The sequence below is a fragment of the Thunnus thynnus genome, chromosome 18 (genome assembly GCF_963924715.1).
Source record: "Thunnus thynnus chromosome 18, fThuThy2.1, whole genome shotgun sequence".
Lineage (NCBI taxonomy): Eukaryota > Metazoa > Chordata > Actinopteri > Scombriformes > Scombridae > Thunnus > Thunnus thynnus.
The window spans coordinates 28,438,321-28,463,248 of NC_089534.1; the positions used below are offsets into that span (position 1 = coordinate 28,438,321).

The 24,928-nt window shown below is 40.3% G+C and overlaps 1 protein-coding gene across 1 annotated transcript; it reads right to left on the reverse strand.

Annotated features, from left to right (window-relative positions):
* Nucleotides 1–448: 448 nt before the first annotated feature.
* On the reverse strand, nucleotides 449–24,526 carry LOC137168820 (gamma-aminobutyric acid receptor subunit rho-2-like). Its single transcript, XM_067571615.1, has 9 exons — nucleotides 23,926–24,526; nucleotides 21,156–21,262; nucleotides 11,833–11,900; nucleotides 7,711–7,934; nucleotides 7,491–7,573; nucleotides 7,034–7,174; nucleotides 4,002–4,154; nucleotides 1,306–1,514; nucleotides 449–1,214 (listed from the first exon to the last, which is right to left on the reverse strand). Exons 1-9 carry the CDS (start codon nucleotides 24,045–24,047, stop codon nucleotides 900–902), a joined length of 1,422 nt encoding a protein of 473 aa, XP_067427716.1. The 5' UTR covers nucleotides 24,048–24,526; the 3' UTR covers nucleotides 449–899.
* Nucleotides 24,527–24,928: the final 402 nt, after the last annotated feature.

Genomic DNA, 24,928 nt, shown 5'->3' on the forward strand with positions numbered 1-24,928 from the left:
ATCAAGACTATTCACTAAGTAAAAGATGAGCTAAGCCATTCAGCTCTGTTAAGTCCAGCAGCTGCTCACTTCCATCTGTAAGACTAACAAGGAAATTTCACAGGGTAAGTTCAGTGATAAGTGTTGCAGAGAAAATTTTAAAATGGAAAGACATAGGACAAAAGTAAATCGTGTTAATGCAGTTATTACAAAAAGGAATGGAAATATGGATGTAAACAGTCAAGAGGTGGGTTACACAAGCTTTGAGTTTCAGCTTAGGTTTTATTTTTGTATCTCCAGCCCTTGGCTCTACTAATTATGATAACCTTTAACTCACCAAAGTCATTTTAGAGATCTGGGAACACAACATCATCTTTAAAAATGGGTCCAACAGGGCAACAAACACGAGTGGTCATTACGATAGTTATGAGTATGCTGTTATCATAAAAGATGGCTGGAGTTAGAAAAACTAAAACCCAAGTTGTAGTATACTAGATTTTTCTCCAAGGTATAATAATGTCTGTCCAGCTCTTCATTCCCAGACAGCCTTAGGGTGGGGTGGCTATTGTGTATGTTATGCTTAAAATTAGTCTGTTTTTGGCATAATACTAATCTAGGAGCAAAACTATGTGCAACCAGCCCCAGGAGGTCCCTGGAATATGATTGGGGTACATATGATTTTGTGATAAAATAATGTAAAGGAATAGAAGCTGAATAAGCAGTCGCGTCCAGCGCTGATATGTGAGCCAGAGTTGAGGATATTCACACTCAGAAGCGTGTGATAATCTTCAGCCATCCTGCCGATCATGTTGCTCCACCTGAACATACAGGATGGAAACAAATACCTCTTTTCTAAGGTTAACGAAATGGTTTCCCAGTTCTTCCTTTCACTGCAACAGTTTGGGCTAAAACGCACACACTCAGCAGTACACACACCAGTAGATCAGGTTAAAGAGGATGTAGGCGCCAGGGAAGATCATGCGAGAGTAGGTGTCGATGGTGTGGGTGTTCTGGATGATCCGGAAACCGCGGATGCCCTTCTTCTTGGTCCCCGTGGACTCATTGTCAAGGGAGAGATGCACCACCATTCGCTCCTGTTTTTCTGACGCATCCTCAGCAGCCATGGAGGCCCTGGTGTACCCTGCCAGGCTGTTGGCATCCGCCTCGCTGTACGTCCCATCCAGCATCATGGTCCTGGCATGAGACATGCCACAGGTGCAGGGGAGCGTCTGGGACTGGGCAAGAGAAGGGAAAGAATCAAGTTTGAGTAAAAAGCTAAAAGCACAGTTTAGAGATGTGTTCCATTTCTGAAAAGGTCTTTGTTACCTGTTCCCTGACTTTTTCTCGGAGCTTCCGGTCTTTTCCGTCCCTCACCGTTGTCAGGTAGTTGACAGCAGCATATTCAAGCACAGACAGGAAGACAAAGACAAAACTGACCCAGAGGTAAATATCCACAGCTTTGATGTAGGAGACCCTGGGCATGGAGGCGTTGACTCCAGTGATAATGGTAGACATGGTGAGCACCGTGGTTATACCTGAAGCACAGAGAATATACAACCTAGTGTTAGCATGGCATCAAGAGGGCTTTTTTGGAAATATCCATTTCATCTCTCTGTGCAGTAGAGAGAGGGATCTGGGACATGTAGGATAAAGACTAGAAACAAGAAACTGAGCCAGCCCAGCTCTGTCAAAAGTGAAAAAATATGCCCTCCAACAACTCTTTTCACAGTTAGAATTTTAAAAGTTGTCGAATTTGTTTCTGAATTTAGTGATTTCCTGTATCTCTCAGGAGGACAACACTTGTAGAGAGTATGTGTGAATATTAACATTCAGCTGCACGATAGGTGCAGAGAGCAGTGATCTACAAGAGGGAAGCACTTTGTTACAATTGAAACAAATCTAGGCTTATGCCTATCAGGCTACTCTACATATCCTTTAGCAACACTTTTTCTGGTCTGCAACTGTTGGTAGAGGAATACACCACAAAATCAAGTTTGATATTGGTAGTGCAGCAAAGTCAATTGCAAAGCAATACTCCTTTGTAGTTCCTGTGACTGAGACTGTGAGAGATGTAAAAAGCAATACCACTAAATTGTTGTAGCATTTTATTGATATGACAATAATGCACATAGCAACTTTAAAAAGTTAATGGAATAGTTCAATGAGATGAGAAGATTTATCTCAGTCTTATGTCTTTGTGTACAGAGCTGGAGTGAGCATGTGGTTAGCCTAGCTTAGCATAAAGGCTGGAAGCAGGGGGAAGCAGCTTGCCTGACTCTGTCCAAAGTTCAAAAATACACCTACCAACACCTCTAAAACAAACTAATTAATAGGGATGTGCAGAGAGCTGTGTGTTTATGAATAAACTATCTTACGAAGGAGGTCCCCACACTGGGTCTGGAACTGGAGTGTCCCAGATCATTGATGACTGCGCTGACTACTAAGCTAAAACTTTACTCATTGCCTCACTGCAGACAGACCTCTACCTATTTATACACCCATAACACAGAGACAGCACAGCATGTAACGTGTAGGGAAGAACTTCAAAGGCGATTATTGCTTTGCACTTTTCATTTATTGCCTATTTATTACAACCTAACTTTGTGGCAAGGAGAAGGGCAACAACAGGTTATAGAGAATCCCTTAAAAGCACTTTGCATGTGTGAGTAACTCAGCTTTATCTCTGGGGAACACCCCCAACTCCGTAAGTGATGTCCAAATAAGGAAATGTGCATCATGTAGCAGGTGGATATGATTCCCCTAGTTGAGACCTGCGGATAGACGTAACAGCGGAGCAGAGGAGAGAGACTGAGATGTAATTTGACATGTTTTTTTTTCTTCCCAAAAACAAATAAGTTTTAAAATATTTGTACGAAATAAATGTTCATAAAAAACCCAATATTTGTGCTTAACCTGTTGTTGAGAAATTCTGAGCATTGGTCAACACCATGGTGAGGAAAGTGTACAGGAGCCTTGATGTCTTATGCTGAGAATATTTATCGAAACACTTGGCCAAGCGGAAAACAGAAACAGTAGACATCAAGGTGTTCTGCACAAGATCGTCTCTTCCCATTCTCCCTTCTGAAAGTCTGACTTTTAGTCTTTAACCCCAACAAATCATCCCACAATATGAAAAATTAGTCTTATTGGCTCATTTAGTTTCTAAACAAGGAGCTCCACTTTACCCGTGTTAGTTCAGGTCACGTTGCATGGTACTTTCAGGTCACTGTCAGCACAGTCTGGTTATGCCAATATAAATCTGCACAATCACCTATCTGTGGTGTCTAGGGAGTCTTGGGCCATCTTCCTGACCTTGGTTAACAATGCCAATTCACTCACTTTATCAGAGTGGCTCCAGTTTTCCCAAACATCACAGACAGTTACTCTCAGTCTCAAGGAAAGAAGAAAATGCCTCCTTCTGCTTATTAGTGTGACCTCAAGGCCCACGCTTGACCCAGTATAACCCCTAAAGATGAAAAATTCCATAACATTGCCAAATAACATATTTGGATTCGGGCACATCCCTATTAATTAACATATTCTATCTTGTTTATTTAACCGATACATGGACTGGTTTTATATACTATTTCTTAACAATGTATCCATCCACCCAGCATTTCAGTACAGCATGTCCGGCTGTAGCAAAAGTCGCCAATTATGGTCCATGAGCACAGGTTTTATTTGGGTTTTGGTCTCTGCAAAGGCCCAGTAGCTTTTCACCAGGAAATAGCTCTAGACTAACTCTGTTAAGCTGTCGTTTGACATTTTTTTATCATGTATTGTGATTATTAGTGGGCTTCTGAGGCAATGGTAGATGTTTTTCTTTTGGATAGAGCCAGGCTATTTGGTGAAGAAAGTGAATAAGCAAATTTCCCAAAATGTTGAACTTTCCTTTAACAGTGTGGTTCCTCTGGGGTTCAGCCATTCTAACTGGGTTATGCTCTCAGGTCATTATGATGTGCTTTGGACACACACTGAATTTGAACGGACAGGACAGGTCAGTGTGTTGCATATCTTCTTACCTAATGAGACTCTAGCGGGGACGGCCCTGCGGTCAATCCAGAAGGACACCCAGGACAACATGACCATCAGAGTGGCAGGGAAGTAGGTCTGCAGCAGGAAAAAGAAGATGTGACGCCGCAGAGTGAAGTTGATGTACAGACGGTTGTACCAGCCTAGAGACAGGGAAGAAGCAAAACACATCAGATGTTTGCAATTTATATTGTTTACGTGTCAGAGGTAAAGCAGGGGAATGATGTGCTAAAATGACAGAACATACACACAAAACACAGAATGAGGTGAAATACATAATAATATGCACAGGGATGATGGAAATCTGAAGCGGTGTATGAAACCAAACCAAACAAATAAAATAAAAGCTGAACAGGAAAGAGATAATTGCATTGGATAACAAAATCTATGACAGCAAAAGCACAGAAAGGTAGAAAAAGGCAGAAATACATGAAATATATTAAAATAAATAATAAACAATAGCCCAATTATGTGTATTTCACACATTTTTCCCCTCAGTTTTCTTGAGTTACAAACTCCACAGATGAAGTACTTATCTCTGCATACAGTGATGATCTCATTGGATGAATAAAATCTCATTGAGGCAGGACAAATAATTATTCTTAAAGTGAACGTAGAGAGCTCTTACTGTCTCCTACCTATAGCAAGAACTATGTTTTATCTCTGATAACCATGAGGCTCATGAATAGTGCTACCCAGGACAATTGCTCCTTGAAAGACAAATTGCTACTTTTTCAAATGTAAGACACCAACTTAACTGCAATGGTAAATGGCTGCACTTATATAACACATTTCTAGTCTTCCAACCACTCAAAGCACTTTCACACTACAAGCCACATTCACCCATTCACACACTGATGGCAGGGGCTGCCATGCAAAGTCCCAACCTGCACATCAGTAGGAACTAACTTATTCCTACACAGATGCCACAGCCATCAGGGGCAATTTGGGGTTCAGTATCTTGCCCAAGGACACTTCAACATGCGGACTGGAGGAGCGGGGAATCGAACCACCACTCTTCCAGTTTGTGGATGACCTGCTCTACCTCCTGAACCACAGCCACCCCAGGCAATACAGTGTGTTAAGATGGATGCTAGGACTCTCTATTTTTATTTAAAAATTTGAATTATCTTTAGCACGTGGGAGAAAACAGTATGTTCAATTTTTATTTATCTGTTTGAGTCATAACCTATGTGTATAATGCTCTATCCATCTGACCATGTTGCTCTGTGGGTAAACCAGGCTATTGTTATTGTGTTGTGAAGTAATGTGAGGAACCATTTTTGAGTTGACATCAGATGGAAAAATCATTGTTTGCTGATTTTTAAAAATACAACTGCCTTAGTAGTTTCAGCAACGCTATTTTGTCACTCAGTGAGGCAGTGGTGGCACTGCAAATGAACAGAACAACATCAACCCTTTAAAAAAACAGCCCTAATGGGCCAAAAGTGTCAAAACTGGCAATGGCAAGGATTTCAAATCCTTTGAAGATCTTCAAACTACTTCAGCTCATTCAGAATGTTGCTTCTAGGATCCTTACACAGAAGAAGAAAAGTGAGGACATCACACCAATTCTCAGGTGTCTGCACCAGGACTGTAGTCAAGATCACCTCAGTCTGAGACAAGTTTAAGTTGGATCGAGTAAAGAGAGAGTCCAAATGGGGTTACTGTCAGAGTCAAGACCAAGTACTGTCCTTTAGAAAAGACTGAAATGTGACAGCAGCAGGAAATCTTGATTACAGCTCTCAGAAAAACATATAATTATATGTTATGTCATTATATATAATTATATGGAAACTAAATATCATCGCACAATGATAAGACAAGCATTACCTGCACTTGTAAATGACAGAATATAGAAGAGTGCCTCTCCAGTCTGCTGCCAGAGCAGCAGGCAGCACAGGCCAAAATAAAAAATAACTTTGGTCTTGACCAAGTCTAGTTGGCTTGGTCAAAACCTGACGGAGGCAAGTCAGACCCGAGTTCTACAGCCCAGCTTCCATTATGTATTCAATAGAGTCCAAACTACTACTTGTTCTCAAATGGTTTGGAATCAGAATATGTCTTTTTTTACCATATGAACCCTCTCAGCTGTTCAAGTCATCAAGTAGTGGTCTGGAAACTGTTCCCAGAGTCCAAACTAAACATGTAGAAGCAGCACTGAGGAGTCACCCTGACTTTAACTACCTTTAAATCCAGCTCAGAAACTGTCAAGCATTCACCTTGCACTTACATTCTGAGCTGTCTTCTATTCTCTCTTTTTAAAAATCTTTTTTTGTTCTTAATTTTGCATTATATGAGGAGCTTTGAATTGCCTTTGTATTATAAAATGTACTATATAAATATAATGGCCTTTACTTCCAATTTCCCCTGTTCCCCAGATAAGGTACAAACTCAACACTTGCTTCATGTTGACCTGTTGTCTTGATTAATCAGTATAATGTCCATTTCCACAGCACTAATTCCATCAGTAGAGCAAGAGTAACGTCAGGCATTCCACTTTGTCTTTTTCCCTTAATGATGTTAAGCTGTCATGAATGAAACTCAACACTTCTTCCAGAATTCAGTAAAACTCTTGCAGCCTTCTCTTTTTAGGTTGGCTTTTCATCTAAAAAAACAACCCAAGAACATCAGAAGTGTTGAGTTTTAATGGCAGTAGCTACGGCAAAGAAAAAAACCCCCGACTGGAATTAATTAGAGTTTGAAAACATTATTTATGTTAATAAAAGTAACTCAGAGCAGCAGAGTGGCAAGTATAACATGACTCTGTTGTTGTACTGATGTAATTAGTGCAGTGGGAATACATGTTATATCAAATTTACCATGTGTGTTGTCGTGTAGGCTACAGGTAATTTCAACCTCAATGGTTTTTTTTACCTGGCCTTTGTTAGCAACCGGCTTTTATTTGTCAGTGCTGGCGACTTTGAGGGTCAGGGACCTTGCAGCTGTTGAGCGCTTATTTGCGCATTTGGTAATTCAGCCTTACACAAAATTCCACTGATCATTCATTTTGCCACTGTACCTGTGCTGCTGTAGAAAGCCAGTCTGGAGGTAGTGTGAAACTTCTGGATGAGGAACTGAGAAAGAGAAATCCTGTCGTCGGTGCTCAGAGACTCATCACCACTCTTCCAATACAGCATCAGGTCCTCGTCTGTGTAAGCATCTGATGGACAGAAAGCATGAATTTAAGTGTAGAGTTGTATTTGTTTCATATCAGCAGCAGTAACTGGATCATTGCTAAGACTGAAAAACAGATCAGAAACTTAACAATGCCATCTGTCAATGTAGTAACACCCACGGATGTTAAAACATGATAGAGGAATCTCCACTGTTGTTGTGCACCGACTTCTCACTGATAAATCACTATTCTATGTTTCTGGTAAGTGTGATGCTGGTTGAGACAACATGCTGCAAAATGCTTTAGGCCTTTAATAACTTCTTGGCAAAAGAGAGGAGTGTGAGGGAACTTGAATTCTTACAGCTCTCCAGCTCCAGTGTGCATGTCTGCGAGTCCAGTGGGAACCGACTGAAATCCATGTTGCACGCAGCAGTAACTGTAACCCTAGGGAATTAAAAGCAGAGTGTAAACCACACCATCTCTGTGCGTGCTGCACAAGGACCTGCCAAGTCTCATTTTGTTGGTGTGAGGAAACCCTGTGTAGGCACATATGTGTGTGTGTGGGAGCTTCCTGTCCTAACCTCAGGCTGTAGAGGACGTGACCGTCGGGGAAGACCCGCAGCATGATGTTGTCAGTAGTGGTGTCGTGGATGAAAGACCTCTTGGAGTGGACGAAAAACACATCCGGCACCCAGATTTTCTTCACCAGGCGGCCGTCAAAGGTCATGCTCTTGTTGGTGGAGCTGGGGAAGGCCAGCCTCTCATCCTTCCAGTAGTGCCTCAGATACAGGGTCATGGTAAAGTCCTGGGGGAGTAGGGGGAGGGGTGACAGAAGCAGAAACATCCTCTGGATTAAGTCTCACTAGGACTCTACTTGTTTACCGCTTCTGGTTTATTGAATTCCACTGGGATTACACTGTTGCGGCCGGCCACTGCTGGATTATATGGATTGTTTATGACTAAACATACATGGTCAACAGAAGTGTCGAACATATGTTAACTAAGTGCAGTCCAGAGCTTCCATTGGTCCTAGATTACCCTTGACTTCTCGCCTCCTTCCCCCTGTTGCTATGCAGGCAGGAGTGGTCCTGCCACAGGAGATCATCCTCTATCCCTTTCTCCTCATGTCATTACATAAGACCAAATCAGTTTGGAATAATGGCTGCAGCAACACATTGTACTCTTGGCACCCACCGCGAAAATACCTTTGATGTTGCATAAGATGAGGTCAGGGGCATGTCTAGATCTCTCAGATGAGGTATAACTGTAATGCTGTAAGTTTACTAATGAGAGGTATTTCAAGTGTTGTGATCCTAAGTCTGTATTCTTGAATTATTATTTTAGGGTACTGATAACTGACAAACTTGATTTTAAATGCCCTGAAACCTCTTGAAGCAATACTGTGTTACTTTTGAAAAGAAGAAATAACAGATTCTGTCTATTACAAATAAAAATTTGAGTTGATTAGCAATAAAACAGACTCTTGCTCAGTTCAGTACACTCAGGTGTTTGTTTGTTACAACCACTCTTGGTCTAGTATGACCAGTAGCTTATGGTCACTGATGTTAGCTAATATTAGCAAACATAAGATAGTTAATGCGGTGTAACTATCATTATTGAGTCAGTTTGCTGCATAGTACTGTACCTGTGCTACTGTTGTACTACACTTTAGCATTAACCATTATCTCATAATTGCTGCAGTAGCTAATGGTGACTAATGTTAGCAAACTTTAGGTAGATATTGTTGTATAACTGAATATAATGAATCAGACTGACTTTACTTGTGCTACTGATATACTACATTCAAGCATGTATTATTATCCAACTGCCACAAAATGAAGAGTTGTATTCATTAGCAACAAAACGCTTTCTTTCTCAGTTCAATACACTCAGTTGTTTTGCTACAGGCTCACTTGTCTGGTATGACCAGGATGGTGGCTAATGTTAGATAATTTAGCAAACATAAGACATATATTGCTGTGTTAATGGCTCAGTGCCATGACTTTATGACTCTACTAGTGCTGTTGTCGCATTCACTGTTAATGTATATTCTCGTTATTGTCAGCAAATCCCATGAAAATTCACAATAACAATGGATTGATCAAATAACAAGTGTTGTGTGTGTATCAAAGTCTGACATATCTTCTTCCTCTGTGCCAGAGAGCTCCATTGTTATCCAAAAAATATTAAAAACATCAATGAGCCACACTGTTACACTGGGTGACATGTTCCTTCATTACTGTGAACACACACACTGTAGTTTATTTTGACTCAATCCCACACACACACTCCTGCTGCCAGAAATATTCATTAGAGCACCAAATGTGGATTCATTTGCCACTGAAAATAGTCCCATATAGTCATATGCAGTGGGCTCAATTGGCCCCTTACTCTTAAATACATACATTCTCAGACATACACAAATAACTGAACCACAACACAAGTATCCATATTTGCATTAGGGTAATCAGGAATGACATGTTTTTATCACAATTTAATGACTTAAAACTGTATGTGCTTTAGTGTGCATAATTCCAGCCCTTGTTTCTCAACATGCTGTACAATTACTGTGTTATACTTCAGCTATGAAGTTGGCTTGGACAGAGAAAATTACAGAACAGAACATTATTTTCCTTCATGATTGTTTAGGTCACTCACTGAACACTTAAAGCACATTTTGCACTATTATGCCTTCTAAATGTTGTCTATTTCAATCATCATAAAATTGTATAACATTTATAAATACAATAAAATACTAATTGTGTGTTGCAAATCTCATTGAAGCAGTGTAAACTGCTACAAATGATTGAATTAACTTTTAGTAAATTAGTTTCAAGTGTATCTTAAAGCAACAGTCAGGAGCCCAAATGAACACGGAAACATGTTTTTCTTGTTTTAATCATTCCTCCTGTTCAGACTGACCATCAGAAGATCTCTTCATAATGCACTTACAATGTAAGTGATGGGGGACAAAATCTTTGAGCAAAAATATATTTAAAAGTTGATCTGAAGCTAATATGAGGCTTCAGCTTCAGTTACACAGTTAGTCTTTTTTAGCAAAAAATCCCCTCTTTGTGTCTTGAGCGACAGTGTTTACCTGTTCAGGTGCAGTGGAAGGATTGTAACAAAAAAAAGGAATGTTGCACTAAAAAGACTGTAACTTTGGAAGATATTGACTTGATCTGACTTATTTGTATGGCTAAAGCTTCACATTAGCTTCAAGTAAACTTTAATTTTTTGCACAGAAGGAGGACTGTGGATTTTGTCCCCCATCACTTACATTGATAGTGCATTATGAAAGGATCTTCTAATAGTCAGTACGAACAGGAGGAATGATTATGGTAAGAAAAACATGTTTCAATGTTCATTTGGGCTCCTGACTGTTGTTTTAGGACAGACTTGAATAATTGTGAACCCATCCTTTAAGCTAACATTCTTTCATATCATTGGTAATGAGAGGTTCCAATAAAAAGAAGGTCTGTTAAACTATTCATTCATCCATCAATCATAATTTTGAATTTTGAAATCAAGATTTATTTCTTCAGAAGGAACCAATGGGGTCTGAGTGCCACAGACGGAGTAGGAAATCAGAAAATATTGAGAAACTGACTAACACAGTGTTGTTTTTAGATTTGTTTACCACAAGAAAAGTACAGAATAATGCCAGCCTTATCCTTATCCTCTTGTTTTTGCAAAACTGGACTCTTCCTAAATGACACAGGAATAGATCATTTGCTGTAACTGTCAGGCATCCTACAGCTTTGTGCCATAACATAATGTCATTAAGAGCAGCCATCGCCTGGAATCGTTCATTTTTCCCTTTCTGTCCCAAAACAATTAAATACAAAACCCCGGGATCCAAATTAAATGTAATCCTTGACTGTCCTTGCAAACGAGAGCTTACACAACATCAGGATGGCAGTTTTGGATCCAATTTATGGTTCCAGAACAGAAGGTTTAATTACATTACTCAACATGCATTCAGTTTGACTTTGAGCAAAATAAACAATTCCTACCACTGAGCTTTCATAATGTAATTCTAATGATCCTACTGAAAACAACAACTAAATAACTAGAACTAAAAGGATACCTTAATCTGTCATTTCAACCTCCCAGTGATGTACAGATGCCAGTAAAAGAACACTGGTATCAGAGGAGCAACTATTGATTGCTTTATTAAACCACATTTAGAATCTGATCTAGTTCTTACAAAAAGAAAAAGTTGGATTGAGAAGTGTTACCACAGACGTAGTCCCTGTGGTGCTCATATGTCCATTTTCATGCTGTTACTGAAGAATGTTCATGCAATGCCTCATTAGCTGCTTTGTTTGAGAAGAGCTTCTTCCCCATGTGTTGGATCAGAGTGAGTCCATTTGTTAAAGTCAGCAACTTTCAGAGCTGAATCTGTCACAGATTTACAAGTTAGATTTGTAACATAATCTACTGGAATAGTAATATTATATTTCTACCTCTTCAATAATCTCATTACTTTCTGTTTTCGTTTTGCTAGCAAACCTGATTGGATATTCAGTTAAAGAGACAGAATAATCCATGTAATCCTCTATTTTTCTACCCAGACTGAATCTATTCTAATTACTGTTATTTTCCGTATCTGCAGCAGATTTCAATTCTTTTTGGAATCCATTTTCCCCTGATCCTTACTGTGTGTACCGTGTGGCATTTAACAACCTCAAGCCACTTACCATGTCTACTTCTGATATGCTGTCCAAGCTCTCCACCTGAACATCCACTCCAACAGGAACAGCTGGACCTGCAGATGAATATCAGTCAGACAGATTAGAGTTTATATCCATATTTTTCAGTTGTAGTGTCTTCTAGTATGTTGTTTGAACAAGTCATGTATCATACTCAGGATTGGAACCGAGTAGTGCATTCCATAATACAGTATGTCCTACTGTTATATGCAAAGATGCACATCATACTAATGTGGGAACTTGCACTAAAATGTGTTAATTGGAAATCAAAAGGAATATACAGTAAATGAGTTTACCAACACGATCACCAGAGAGAACATTGATATTGGACAGTCCTGCAAAACGCTGGATTTTGTTATTTCTTTCTACAATATCTGTGCATGACAGTATGGTGCAGTGCCCATTCGAAACGTGCCTGTTCAGAACGGGCCGATTGGTTATTATTTCTCAAGAACCGCATATGTATATATCAATTGACAAACATATCAGTTAAAATGATGGGGAATCAATGAATTAAATGGTTTAAATCCAGACAGAAACTTCACCAGCGAGACTAAACTGAGGTTCAACTGTAGAGGCAGTTTATAGCCTTCCATTGGTTGATTCTGCTGCCAATCAAACGTGTCTGCGCTCCTATTGGCTAGTTTTGCTGCCTCCACCTCTGTAAAAATACTCCTGTGTATGCTCATTCTTCTCTCTCAGGCAATTTAACTGAGGGGGGCGCATGCCTTTGTCCCGCTCAGCAAGTCAGAGCCCAGAAGCCCCACCCTGCTGTGATGTGAGGGTGTTTATATCAAACAGCCCCTGCTGTTTGCTTGTTTATTCAAAGTTAATTAAATGTGTCGCATGTCGAAACAAATTCACACTCAACACTGCACTTCCTTGAGTCCTCAGCAGTACATCCGCCAAGTGTGAAGTAGAGTCAGAGCCCAGAGGTCCCGCCCTGCTGTGATGTGAGGGTGTTTATATCAAACAGCTCCCGCTGCACTCAGGCACAGAGCTGAGCAGCTCGATGTTCACTTGTTTATTCAAAGTTAATTCATAGTAAACATGACGCGTGTCCAAATTGCACCAAATTCAACATTGCATGTCCTTGAGTCCCCAGCACACCTGCTGAGTGTAAGGTCGATTGGATGAATGGTTCTCGAAACATGCAAAGGACATACAGACAGACAGACGAGAGACAAGAGATTCCTTGCTTTTTAGTCAGGTGTCTGAGACATCCTGCAGTAAGTCTTGAACATACATGCCAAGTTTCGTTCACAGTATGCAGTTCAATAGTAGAGCTTCAGTCTCTTAAACTTTTTGTTTTAGTTTAGGCAACTAAAACACTTAATGTAAAACTCATGGTTTCAGTTTCAGCAAACCTTAAAGGACAGGCTCACAATTTTTTAAGTGTGTCTTAAAACAACAGTCATGTGTCCATGTGAACATTGCTGTGTGGTATGATTTGATTAAACACAAAATAATTTAATGATATGCATCATGTAAACCCAAAACTGAATCTAGTCTTTAAACTACATATTGACACAGGGCTGCTCTTTAAGACAGGACGTCAAGAACAAACCCACTTTAAAGGGAAGGTTCACAATTTTTCAAGCATGTCTTAAAACAACAGTCAGGTGTCCATATGAACAGTGAAAGAGGTTTTCCTCACTGTAATCATTCCTCCTGTTCATACTGACCATTAGTCAGTGTGTCCAAACAGTCATTTAGTGCAAAAATGTATTTAAATGTTGATGTGAAGCTTATATGAGGCTTCAGCAGTCTGAGTTAGTCATATCAAATGGATATCTGACACATTTACAGTCTTTTTAGCATCTAATTCCCTCTTTGTTGTTTCCCTGTTGAGCTGTGGTGGAAGTATAGTAACAAAAAGAGGAACTTTGGCACTAAAAAGACTGTAACATTGAAAGATATCTACTTGATTTGACTAATCTGAACGGCTAAAACTTCATATTAGCTTCAGATAAACTTTTAATTGCATTTTTGCACAGAGGGAGGAGTTTTACTGTTCATTTGGGCTCCTGACTGTTGTTTTAAGACAAACTTGAAAATTTGTGAACCTGTCCTTTAACTGTTGTCCTGCATATGAAAGTCAGATGCTCTCTCACACCATTTTGTGACATAAAGGACACAATACATCTTGCACTGGCACTGGACATACATTATATGCAGCAGAAAAAGCCAACATGAACATAGTTCCTCAGGATACTGGGCTGGGGTTTACACTGTAGTCAGCTAACTATGCATCCCTAGTCTAGGTAGTTAGCTAATCATAGTCCCCTGAGGAGATACACTAATGATATGCTAAAGAAGACAGTATACTCCTCACCAGAGAACAGTCAACTGCTAAAACGAATGCCTTGTGGTCATGCAAATAATCTCTCCTCTCTGTATCAGAAGATGTGGAAATAGCCTGACATTGTTATAGTGCCTCTAATTGTCTTAGTAGGTCTGGGTGATGAGAGATTGTGACTCAAATCCCATCTCCTACCAACAGTCAGTCTTGTTTTCTTTTCAACATGACTTTGATGGCAGATTACAAAATGTCATGTTCACCCAGTGGTAGAAAGTAACTAAGTACATTTACTCAAGTATTGTACTTAAGTACAATTTTGAGGTACTTGTAATTTACTTGAGTATTTCCATTTGATGCTACTTTATACTTCCGCTCCACTACATTTCAGAGGGAAATTGACATTGTGGGTGTATTTGATGTGCTGTTGTGTGTAGCTTTGTATTTTGTATGATGTGTTTTGTGTGGTTTTTTTTTTGTTTTTTTTTTTTTGTTTTTTTGTTTGTCTTGGTTTTTTTGGGTTTTTTTTTTTTTTGCTTTGTACTGTTTGTTGTTGTGCTGTTGTGTGTTTTGATTGTGGGGGACCACAGATGCAAATTAGCTTCGAGCTAACTCCAGTGCAGTGCATCTTTAATGTTTAAAACTGCACACTGTTCCCAATCAATAAATCAAATCAATCAATCACCCAAATATTGTACTTTCTACTCCACTACATTTATTTGACAGCTTTAGTTACTTTTCAGATGAAGATTTGACACAATGGATAATATAACAAGCTTTTAAAATACAACACATTGTTAAAGATGAAACCAGTGGTTTCCAACCTTTTTGGCTTTTGACGTCTTACAAAAAGCAGTGTGTAGTCGGGGTCACATTTCACATGTCTATGAGTTGTTAACAGCTCCACCAACAGTAACATGCTGCTCTAACACTGATGCTTCAGTATTAATAATCTAATGATGTCATATATAATAATATATCAGTCAGAGGGACCAAACCACTACTTTTACTGCAATACTTAAACTACATCAAGCCCATAATACTCATGTACTTTTACTGTAATAGGATTTTTCAAGCAGGACTTTTACTTGTAATAGAGTATTTTTACATTGCTGTATTGGTACTTTTACATACTGTAAGTAAAGAATCTGAGTACTTCTTCCACCACTGGCCCCTCCATACATATACTCATACAAGGTGTCAAAAATCCTCGGTAAGTTGTTTCTTTGTATTGTGGAGAGTAATGAACACTACAGCCTCAAGGAGCCAAGCAAGACGCAAGTGGAGCCCAGGGCAACTTAAACTGAGGTCAGGACATTTAAACTTGAGTTAAAAATGCTTAGACTGAGGTTTTATTGCCAAAATTCATTAAGGCACAGAAACAAGGATTAAAAAAAGAGAACCTGAAGAAAACTAACAGAAAGAACTGGAATTCTTGGTGACTTCTGAGGTCAGTCTAGTCACATTAAACTCACACTCCACACACACTGAACAGTGCATATGTAGCAAGCAAGCTACAGCTGACTTACAGTTGGTACACTGGCTTATTTGGAGTGAATAAACACAGACTGCATACTCTCCAGCAAGAAAATTTGTGCAAATAAAGTGAATTGAAAATGTTTTTTGCATTCTGTCTGAACACACTTTTAAAATGGTAAAGAGAATTTTGTATCAGTCTTCCTAAAATGTCTTGTTAACTTGTTTGATGCTGTTATTTGTCTCCGATGAAGAATATTAATCATTAAACATTAATTATGCAAAGATGTTATTTTATTTCAAAAGAAATATGAGTGTCAGTTCTGTTATAATTTGTATTCTCTCACACACTCCTAAAATAACAAGACGGGGTATCCTGCTGAGCCGTGACCAATGACTCAAATGATTTCACAGAGAACTTGCATTAAACACAATATTCTCTATTTGTTGATATGTTTTGTTTAGCTGACTGAGAGGATTATATTTAAGGCCAGTTTGGGATTTAGCAGGAATATAGATAGGTATGCTTTATCATCAATAGCAAAACAAACTCACACACCCTTCTTTCATTTGTGTATTAGTCATATAGAGTCACATTGGCTGCTGAAGTATTGTTAATCTGCACTGGTGAGGGTGCCAGCCTTACATAACTAGTGACACGGCAAAGCTGCTACCTGGAAGAGGGGATATTAACTTGTGCCCAGTTCCAGCTGTCAGCAGAGTGTCCTCCCTACACTCACTCACACCATATGCCACATATCACGTGCCAGACTCAGTAGAGCTTGAGCTCCTGCTGACATGTTGCCTCTGTGGACATAACACCAGACACCTGCTGAGAAAAAAGCCTCGGCCAGCGGTGCTTATGGAGCGAGGTCAGCCTGTGGTTTCGCCTCCGCTCTCTCCGCAGCTGGGTCACAGCAGGCCACAGCGAGAACTGATTCTGTGGTAAATAGCACTGCGGGGACACAGCAGCGGTGAAAAAGGTCTTTCCAGAGGAGAGTAAAAGCTGTGAATGTTCCCTAAATTACAGGCTATGGAAGGCTGTTTGCTGTGTTGAAGGTTAGCCACACATTCAGACTGAAAAGGCAAAGCTTGTTAGACGGGACAGTCGGGTGCTGGAGAAATGTCCTGCGTGTGGTTTTGCCAGAAGATTTCCTTTTGCTATTTTGAGCTGACAGCATCAGCGAATTATTCTACGTCACTGATTATCAGATGAGACTCATGAATGCATCATAGCAATGCTCCACTTCATGATTCCTGCTGGCCCTTCTAGCCATCAGTAGTACTTCCGTGTGGGCTGATATCAAATGGGGCATGAAGCAAGAGTGCGTCAGCCAATGCTCTCTCCCTGACCTTACAGTCCCCTGAACATGACCAACACAACACTGAGTATCAACATCACAGTGGAGAAAAACACCCTAAGTCAAAGTTAAAATGCAAATCAGCCTGTTAATGAGCGCACGCAGCCTGCAGAATGAGCAGAGTGATAGTTTCATTGTTCTGCTTTCTTTAAGGCACCACTAAACCCCAATAGCTTCATTTAATACCTCCTCTTGCTCTTTAAAATGTAATTATTACCAAAGCATGGGAGCACAAACAAAAGCATATAATCTATACACATGCACAAAGTGACATAAAAGCAAACATATTATTAGCTATGTGTGGGGATTTATCCAGCTAGTGAAATTTTTATCAGGCTAATTATTTGAGTCACTGTGTAAATGGGCTTTCATTTCTCTCCGTGGATGAAATTTCATAATGTTTCTAATTAAGAAAGTTACACTTGTATGTTACATTAGAAATACATGTTGGTGTTGAGGAGGGACCAGCAGATGTTCAGGCATATTAAAATGGTAAGCCTGACATTGTGTAACGGGAAAATTTCACTTCTGGAGGCAGTTTCTTGGGTTTTTGCAGGTACTGTTTAAGATGTGTGAGCGCTCCCGCCTGTCTTTACTGCTGTGTGCTAATCTAATGGAACTTTGTGTTCCTCAAGTATTTAACGGGTAAGTTCACCCACAGGGCTGGATTAACTCGCTAAGGAGCCCTGGGGCAAAAATGAGCTGTGGACGCCCTGTTCCTCCCGCTCTCTGTGTGCTGTATTCTGTATGTACCCTGTCGCCTTCAGCTGTTCAGAGCACACAGCACACTACACATGGCAGCTTCATTATATTTGGTCCAGGTACCAAACAGTGTGTTTGGCTCCAGGTTTGCAGTGTCAAATTAATTTGTGGTAATTTGATCAAACATATATTAATTTAGGAATGTGAACTGAAATAATAAAGTCTTAAAACTACATTTTGACATCAATACCATCTACTAGTGAGGCCTACAAGATCAGGTATTAACCATCGCCTTATGATTTCTGTTGATACTGACACATTTGCACTCAAATTATAACAAACTAACAAACACAGTGAGTCTGGGGCTTTCAGGGGCCCTTGGAGTCTAGGGATCTTTGCCTGGTTGGGAATGCTGCCTTGCTCTCGATTTAAAAGAAAAAAAATCTTCTTCTTGTACTATCTAGCCACACAAATAGTTCTGTATTATTTGTCCAGATTTTCAGATATCTTTCTCTGACATTTGAGCCTCCACTCCAATACAGTGGAGGTGAATGGACTTCTGTATGTGGTGCTCACAGAACAGAATTAATATTAAAAATGTAACAGTGTAGATGAGGGTTAGGGTTAGGGTTAGGGTTAGGTAAGGATGTAAAGCATCTCGAATGCTGCTGAAATATGGGGGAATAAAAGGCCCCGGAGTTAATGTGCAGACCATGAGCTGCAACATCTCCAGTTTGTGTCTGTCAGTGGACCTTTGTTGCATATCATTCCCCATCTCTCTCTCTCTCCTTCATTTCCTGTTATCTTTATGCTGTCAACTGCCCAACAAAGGTGTACAATGCCTTTGAAAACTATTTTAGAAAAGCATAAAGACTGGATGCAGAGGGAAAAAAGCTTACCAAAGTTCAAAAGTTCAAAAAAACACCTGCCAACAGCTCTAAAGCTCATTAATCAACACATTGCATCTCATTATTTAAGCTGTACACAAACAGAATGTAAAATGGTGAACAGTCAGGTGCAGCTTCCTGAACTTTTGATGTCACATTGAGGTTTGGTATCATTGTGCCTCTACTGAGATCAAAACCTGTGCTTATTGGCCAAAGTGATATTAGCCTGAGATGCTGCGCAGGGTTCTGGCTGGATGGATACAATGTTGTACTGTGAGCATCACAAACAAAATTCCATTAAACTCCATTCTACTGAGATGGAGGAAGAAATCCCAGAGACAGATATCTAATAAATAATCATAAAACTATCTGCATGGGTAGATAATAGATGTAAGTGAGAAACATTAGCTGTTATAAGCATACTGGACCAAGTAACCAGAATGTTTTATTGAATTCAACTTTTCATTTGTAAGAAAAAATTTGCATAATTTTTTCATTGTAAAGTTTCATAGTTGTGCTTTAAGGGCTACTGGATACATAAACCTGCCCATCATCCTCCCCACACACAACACAGCTGTCTTGAAACACAATGTCAGTTTGTAAATTAGACATGAAAAGCTTTCACAGAGAGTCAAATATCTCCCATTACAGCTGCACTTTGCAAGGATTCTCAGTCGTTCATTTACTCAGCTTTCAAAGATGGAAATGTCCTCATGTAATTTCTATGGATGTGTCGAGAATAGAGGGGAAGAAAACTCCCAATCCATTCCACCTAATGATGCTGGATTGCTCTTCTTTTCATGGATTAGCAAGTGTAAATCCACCATTGGTTCACCCTGGCTAAATTAGACAGCGAGGCCCGTGCATTAGAAAGGATGCATGTGGTGGAGGGTTCTTCACAAATGAGGGGGAAACACGCCGTCTCTTTAATGCAAATGTGACTAATGCATGACAGGTCTATCCACCCTGTTAGATATGTTTCTAAACCCGAGGCAGACAGGGAGGAGGAGCTCCATAAATAGATGTACCCAGGAAATCACAACCCGATGTGATGACAAATACTCCCACCAAACAAATGTCTTCTTCCCTTCAGCTTCCTGAACACGTTAGATTTGCGGGCCACAGCGGGGGACCGGCCAGAGGGAGCAGCGCAGGTGCTCTAATCAGGATAATAGAAACCCTATCAACATTCACACATCCACCTGCACATAATTGATAATGCAAACCTCATCCAGCATTGCTCTCTGAAGCTACAAGAATCTTAACCAAGCAAATGACATTTCTATATTCAATATCTTTGTTCTTTGGGATAAGCTTTCACCACAAGCAGTTTATTGTGAGCATTTGGACAATAAAATGCTCCACAGTCAGGATTTGTGTGATTGTGACTTGGGAATTTTCTCCATCCCTACACTGACATCCTCACTGGCACGTCACAACGTGGTTCTTGATAGTGTTCGCCCAGCAAACAGGAAGCGGCCGTATAAGAGGCTTTCATTAGTAACACTGCAGTCGCTCCTTTTGAAGCCAGGAGGAACCACAGCAGCTGCTGCGCGCACACACACTTCTTCCTCAGCCAAATGAGCACGCGGCAGTCTCACAGGCAGCAGCGGGGCGCATACACAAGTCAGCTTTTGATGATGTTTGAATAAGACGATTGCATTCTTCCTCTTCTTCTTCTGCTGCTGCAGAAGCTGCTTGCGCCGGGAAACAAAAGCTGACAAACACAAGACAAAAAGTGATCCTCAGTGGGATCCACGCTGCCATCTGTGGCTGCAACTATAGTCCCAGAGGAGCATGACATTTCATTTAGCTTGCCACCTCCTCCTGTGCTTAAATGGAGCCCATTTATGTTAAATACCAGAGTACGGGACTCTTTAGTTCAACAAATAAGCTTCTTATTTTTAATTGCTTCCCCAAATCCCAGCAGCATTGCCATTGGCCTGTCATTCAAGGTGTAAAGCAAGGACACACATACACCCTCACACTTGTACTCAGACCCAACACATGACTGATCAGTGTCAGTTCTGGAAGATACATACAGACATTGAGACGTGGGAAGGTCTGGCAGAGAAATGAACTCATCTTGAGGCATCACTCTGAAGTGGCAGAGGGGATGAGAGGTTTGTTTGAGGTTTTCTATGAGGTGCTGCAGGATAACCTCTGTCTGACTCTGTATCACTATGTGTTTAGAGTGTAATAGGACCTGCTGTGGATTTCTCAGTTTCTTCCTTTTTTCCCTTTTGGCTTTAGGCTACAAACTCCACATCTCGTCTATTCCTGTCCTCTTTAGGTCTCACATTCAAGTTCAAAAGAAGACAGGTGGAAGAAATAAACCTGTCTCTGCCTTTCCAGTCAGCGTGGCATCATCATTCATTTCACGCTCAGGTTCAACAAAAGGTGAACCTTGACGCGTTAACAGCAGACAGGCTGAGTCAATGTTAACTTCCTGCTGAGCTGAAACATCTTATTATGTTGATGTGATATCAACCAGATAAAAGACTTCTTTAAAGATCAAGAACAATGGATATATATTCCCACATTATCATCAACATGATCACTGATTGTAAAGCCCCCTGAGCTTACCTGCGAAGGCGGGCCTCATGGTGAAGTCATGTTCATCTATGCGCAGTAGGTGGGTAGTCTTCACCTTTCGGGTTTTGGTTCCATCCGCAACCTTCTTCGACAGAGGACTGACAGCAGGCAGCAGACAGAGAGGAGAGAGTGTCATTAGAATGAGACTACTGTCAACAACCCCATGAATAGATCAAAACCAACCATGCAGTAGTCCATCCATCTCTCCAACTCCACAAACATATTGCCACAGAAGAAGGTTGATGTTGCTGCAAAACCTGCGTTATGTCCAATGCTAATGTTTTTTTTAAGATTCTTCTGATAATATCTGTGCATGGCAACTTTAGTCCAGTTAAAGGTGGGCAAGATCGTGGTTATGGCACCTAAACTACAACTAAGGTTAGGCAACTTAAAATGTTGTGTTAGAGTTATTAAAAAAGGAGAGAATTAGTAAATCTATGACAGAACATGAATGCTCCCATATGGAAGTCAGATCCACTACATGCCTGATCACCCAGATGTCCACGCCCTTAATTAAGGGCAACACACATAAGCATATGATGTGATGTGCATCAAAACACCCACAACCATTACTTTCTGTGTTAGCCTTCACACCAGCGGCATCTTGACACATGACAACTCTCTAGAGAAGCAACAATTTCATCACATCCAGTCTCTGGATTGGCACATCCTGACTGTGTGTCGACTGTATGACTCGTTCAGTGGGTGCTACGGGCGACAAATGATGCAACCATCCACAATGCAGCTGCTGTGTGTTGCGTTTGCTTTCCACCTCTCTACTTAAAAGGTACACTACTTCCTACATTGGCACTGAATGTTTGATGGCATTAAGTGTAAATCATGAGATGTGGAAATGTTCAGTATGAAGTGTTTCCTATGTTTCTGTCTGTAGCTCCAAACACACTGGTTCCTCCTGAAGATGCAAATCTGTAAAAGGCAGCGCACAAATATATAGTTTTATTTTTTAAAAAGACTATTTCCCAGCTGGGTACTGTAGTTTTCAACAAAAGTTACTCAAACAGGAGGATATAGTGCATTTGTTGGGGACTATTTTCAGTGGTGGATTAATACGCTAGTGAGTATTTGTAGCAGCAGGACCGTGTGTGTGGGATTGAGTCTGAAGTAAACTACAGTGTGTATGTTCAAGGTGATGAAGGAACATGTGTGTGACTCACTTATATGTTTTTAATTGTTTTTGAACAACAATGGAGCTCTACAGAGGAATGAAATATATCAGGCTTTCATACACACGTAATATTCATCAGTGGATCAGTTCATTGTTGGTTTTGGGTAGAGTGGAGGAGGCCCGTGGCTTTGCAGAGGACATTATGTGAGCAAATTACAAATCCCTCTGGTCACTTTTTTGTTATATCATTTTAAGTACCTCATGTTTTTTTCTGAGCTGCTTTTAGATTCAGTTTCTGCACGTTACTGTGTTCAATTATTCATTCTTTAGTGAATTTAATTGTAGGTGATTGCTGTTCTGCACATTTGAATGTACCACAGTTCATTTAAAAAATGTTAATCAATTGGTTTTGCAGTAAAAACAAAATTCTGCTCAGATGAAGAGCCTCAAAAAGGCTGGGATTGACCCAGAGCACAGTCAAAACTTAGTGTGGAGCTGGTAATGCAGTAATGTGGAATCAATTAGTCAGTTAAACGATTTGTCAATTTTGATGATGCATTAGTCTTTGAAGTCATATTCAAAACAGCAATATGAAGGTCCAGCTCCTGTGAATATGAATATTTTCTGTTTTTTTAATCTTCCCTTAAAATAAATCTTTGGTTTTGTTTATCAGACAAAACAACACATTTAAACACATCACATTGGGCTCATCACTATCTTCCTACATTTTATAGAACAACTGCTTAATCAGCTAATTGAGAATTGAGAAAATAGTCATCAGATGAGATTATTGCAGCCCTACTATGCAGAGCCCATCTCGAAATATTATTGAAATGAAGCACTGTCTGCTGCTAGTTCTTTGTTCAGCAAAGAGATAAAATCCAAGAGGGCTGTTAACAGAGATGTGACAACCAGGAAAAAATAACCATCAAATAATTGGCTCAATAAGAATTCATGAAATTCTTCGGCTTTTGGCGTCTCTCCTTCTTCTCCTCCCTCAAATCCATTCTAACAAAGAATCTGTCTTCACCTGGAATAAAATCCAACATATATTTTTATCTCCATTGATTTTCTGTGTTTTTGTAAACATGCACAAGGTTTCACACGCAGATGAGTTGGAGCGGACCGCTGCGCTCTGACAGCACGGCTGCTTTTTACGCACGGTTTGGTTCCTACAAATTAAGCCCAAAATAGCAGTGAGGCGAGATGTTCAGTTACCAGAACCTCACTAATGAATGACTCACATTGGAAATTGATAGAAACAGGGTTTGGCGCTGCGCAGATCGCATGTAAATGTTGCCATCCTGGATGTTCTTGGAAATGAAGTGGAGGGAAAATCCGCACAGACGCCTCCGCATCGGAACCTTTCCCACTTTTTTTTTTTTTTTTGAAGGATGACATCTACCTTAACTGTCACTGTGCTGTTCAGTGTCACACAGATGCCAGTGTTAATAGGTCTATTGCGCAGAGTTGTGCGTAAATCAGACTTCTCAGAGATCCAATGGAGAAGGAAGAACAAACGATTTTCCTTTAGCTGTTGTGTTTGTTTTATGATCATGCCTGGAGGTCAGAGTTCACAACACTGCTTCATTTAAATAGAATAACATTTAAAAAAGAAAAGTTTTCCACACTTACGTGCCTGGCTTGTGAGTCTCTGCCGGAGCAGACCATCGCTTTTTCCTACTTTTGTGTTTCCGGCACTCACCGATCAGAATCAAACACAAAAGTAAAACCAGAAACCTGACGTAAAACGGCATGATGAGTTTAAAAGTCCCGCAGCGAGTCGATCAGTGACGCCTTCGCTCCGCGTGCAGGAAGCTCTGTGCACGGTACCATCTTCCTGTCAGAGGGAAGAGGAAGGTGTGAGAGTCGAGGGACTGTGGTGAACTAGTGCGCCGGCTGCTTTGCAGAGAGAGACGGGATGGTGAAGTCTGATAAGCGCTCTGATTGGTCTTCAGACTCCAGAGAGGCTTTTTCTGGCTCAGGAGCGCGCAGCATCAGCACCACATGCAGCGCGCTGCAAAAAACATACGTCCCTCTTGACGAGTCTGTTAGAAGCAGAGACGCTGCTGAGAGAAGGCAGCTTGTCCTCCGAGGACCAAATTAAAAAAAAAGTGGGAACACGATGACACCAATATTCCTGCTGCAGATGTGCTTGTTTTAAGTTTTTTACAGATTGGGAACCCTCCAATCTGCTCAAATGATCAAGTTATTTATGTCTTGATATTATTGTTTAAAAACGCTTTTCTCCTGAAAACTGGAAGAAAAAGTGAAATTATTTCATCTCACTCACATATTTCTCTAATTTCGGAAGATTTGAAGACTAGTTGCATGGTTTTGTTAAGATCATAATTTTTTGCAGTGTAGGACAGTGTAAGGGCATCCTCTTAAACTGACGTAAGACTTGATGACCACATCTGTCTCACTGTCTGAGCTTCTCTTTACTCCAGCCGCCTGCAGACTCTGAAGAAAAATCTACTTTTCCTGCACAGAGCGGTCTGTTACTTGATACTAGTGCAGTGATGAACTTTATACTGTTTTGCTCTTAGATAGAAAAGTTCTTGAAAGATGTGAGTTGCATTAGAAAACAGCGGCGTTATCTGAGATTCATATTTTTATCTACAGGTTTCCATACAAA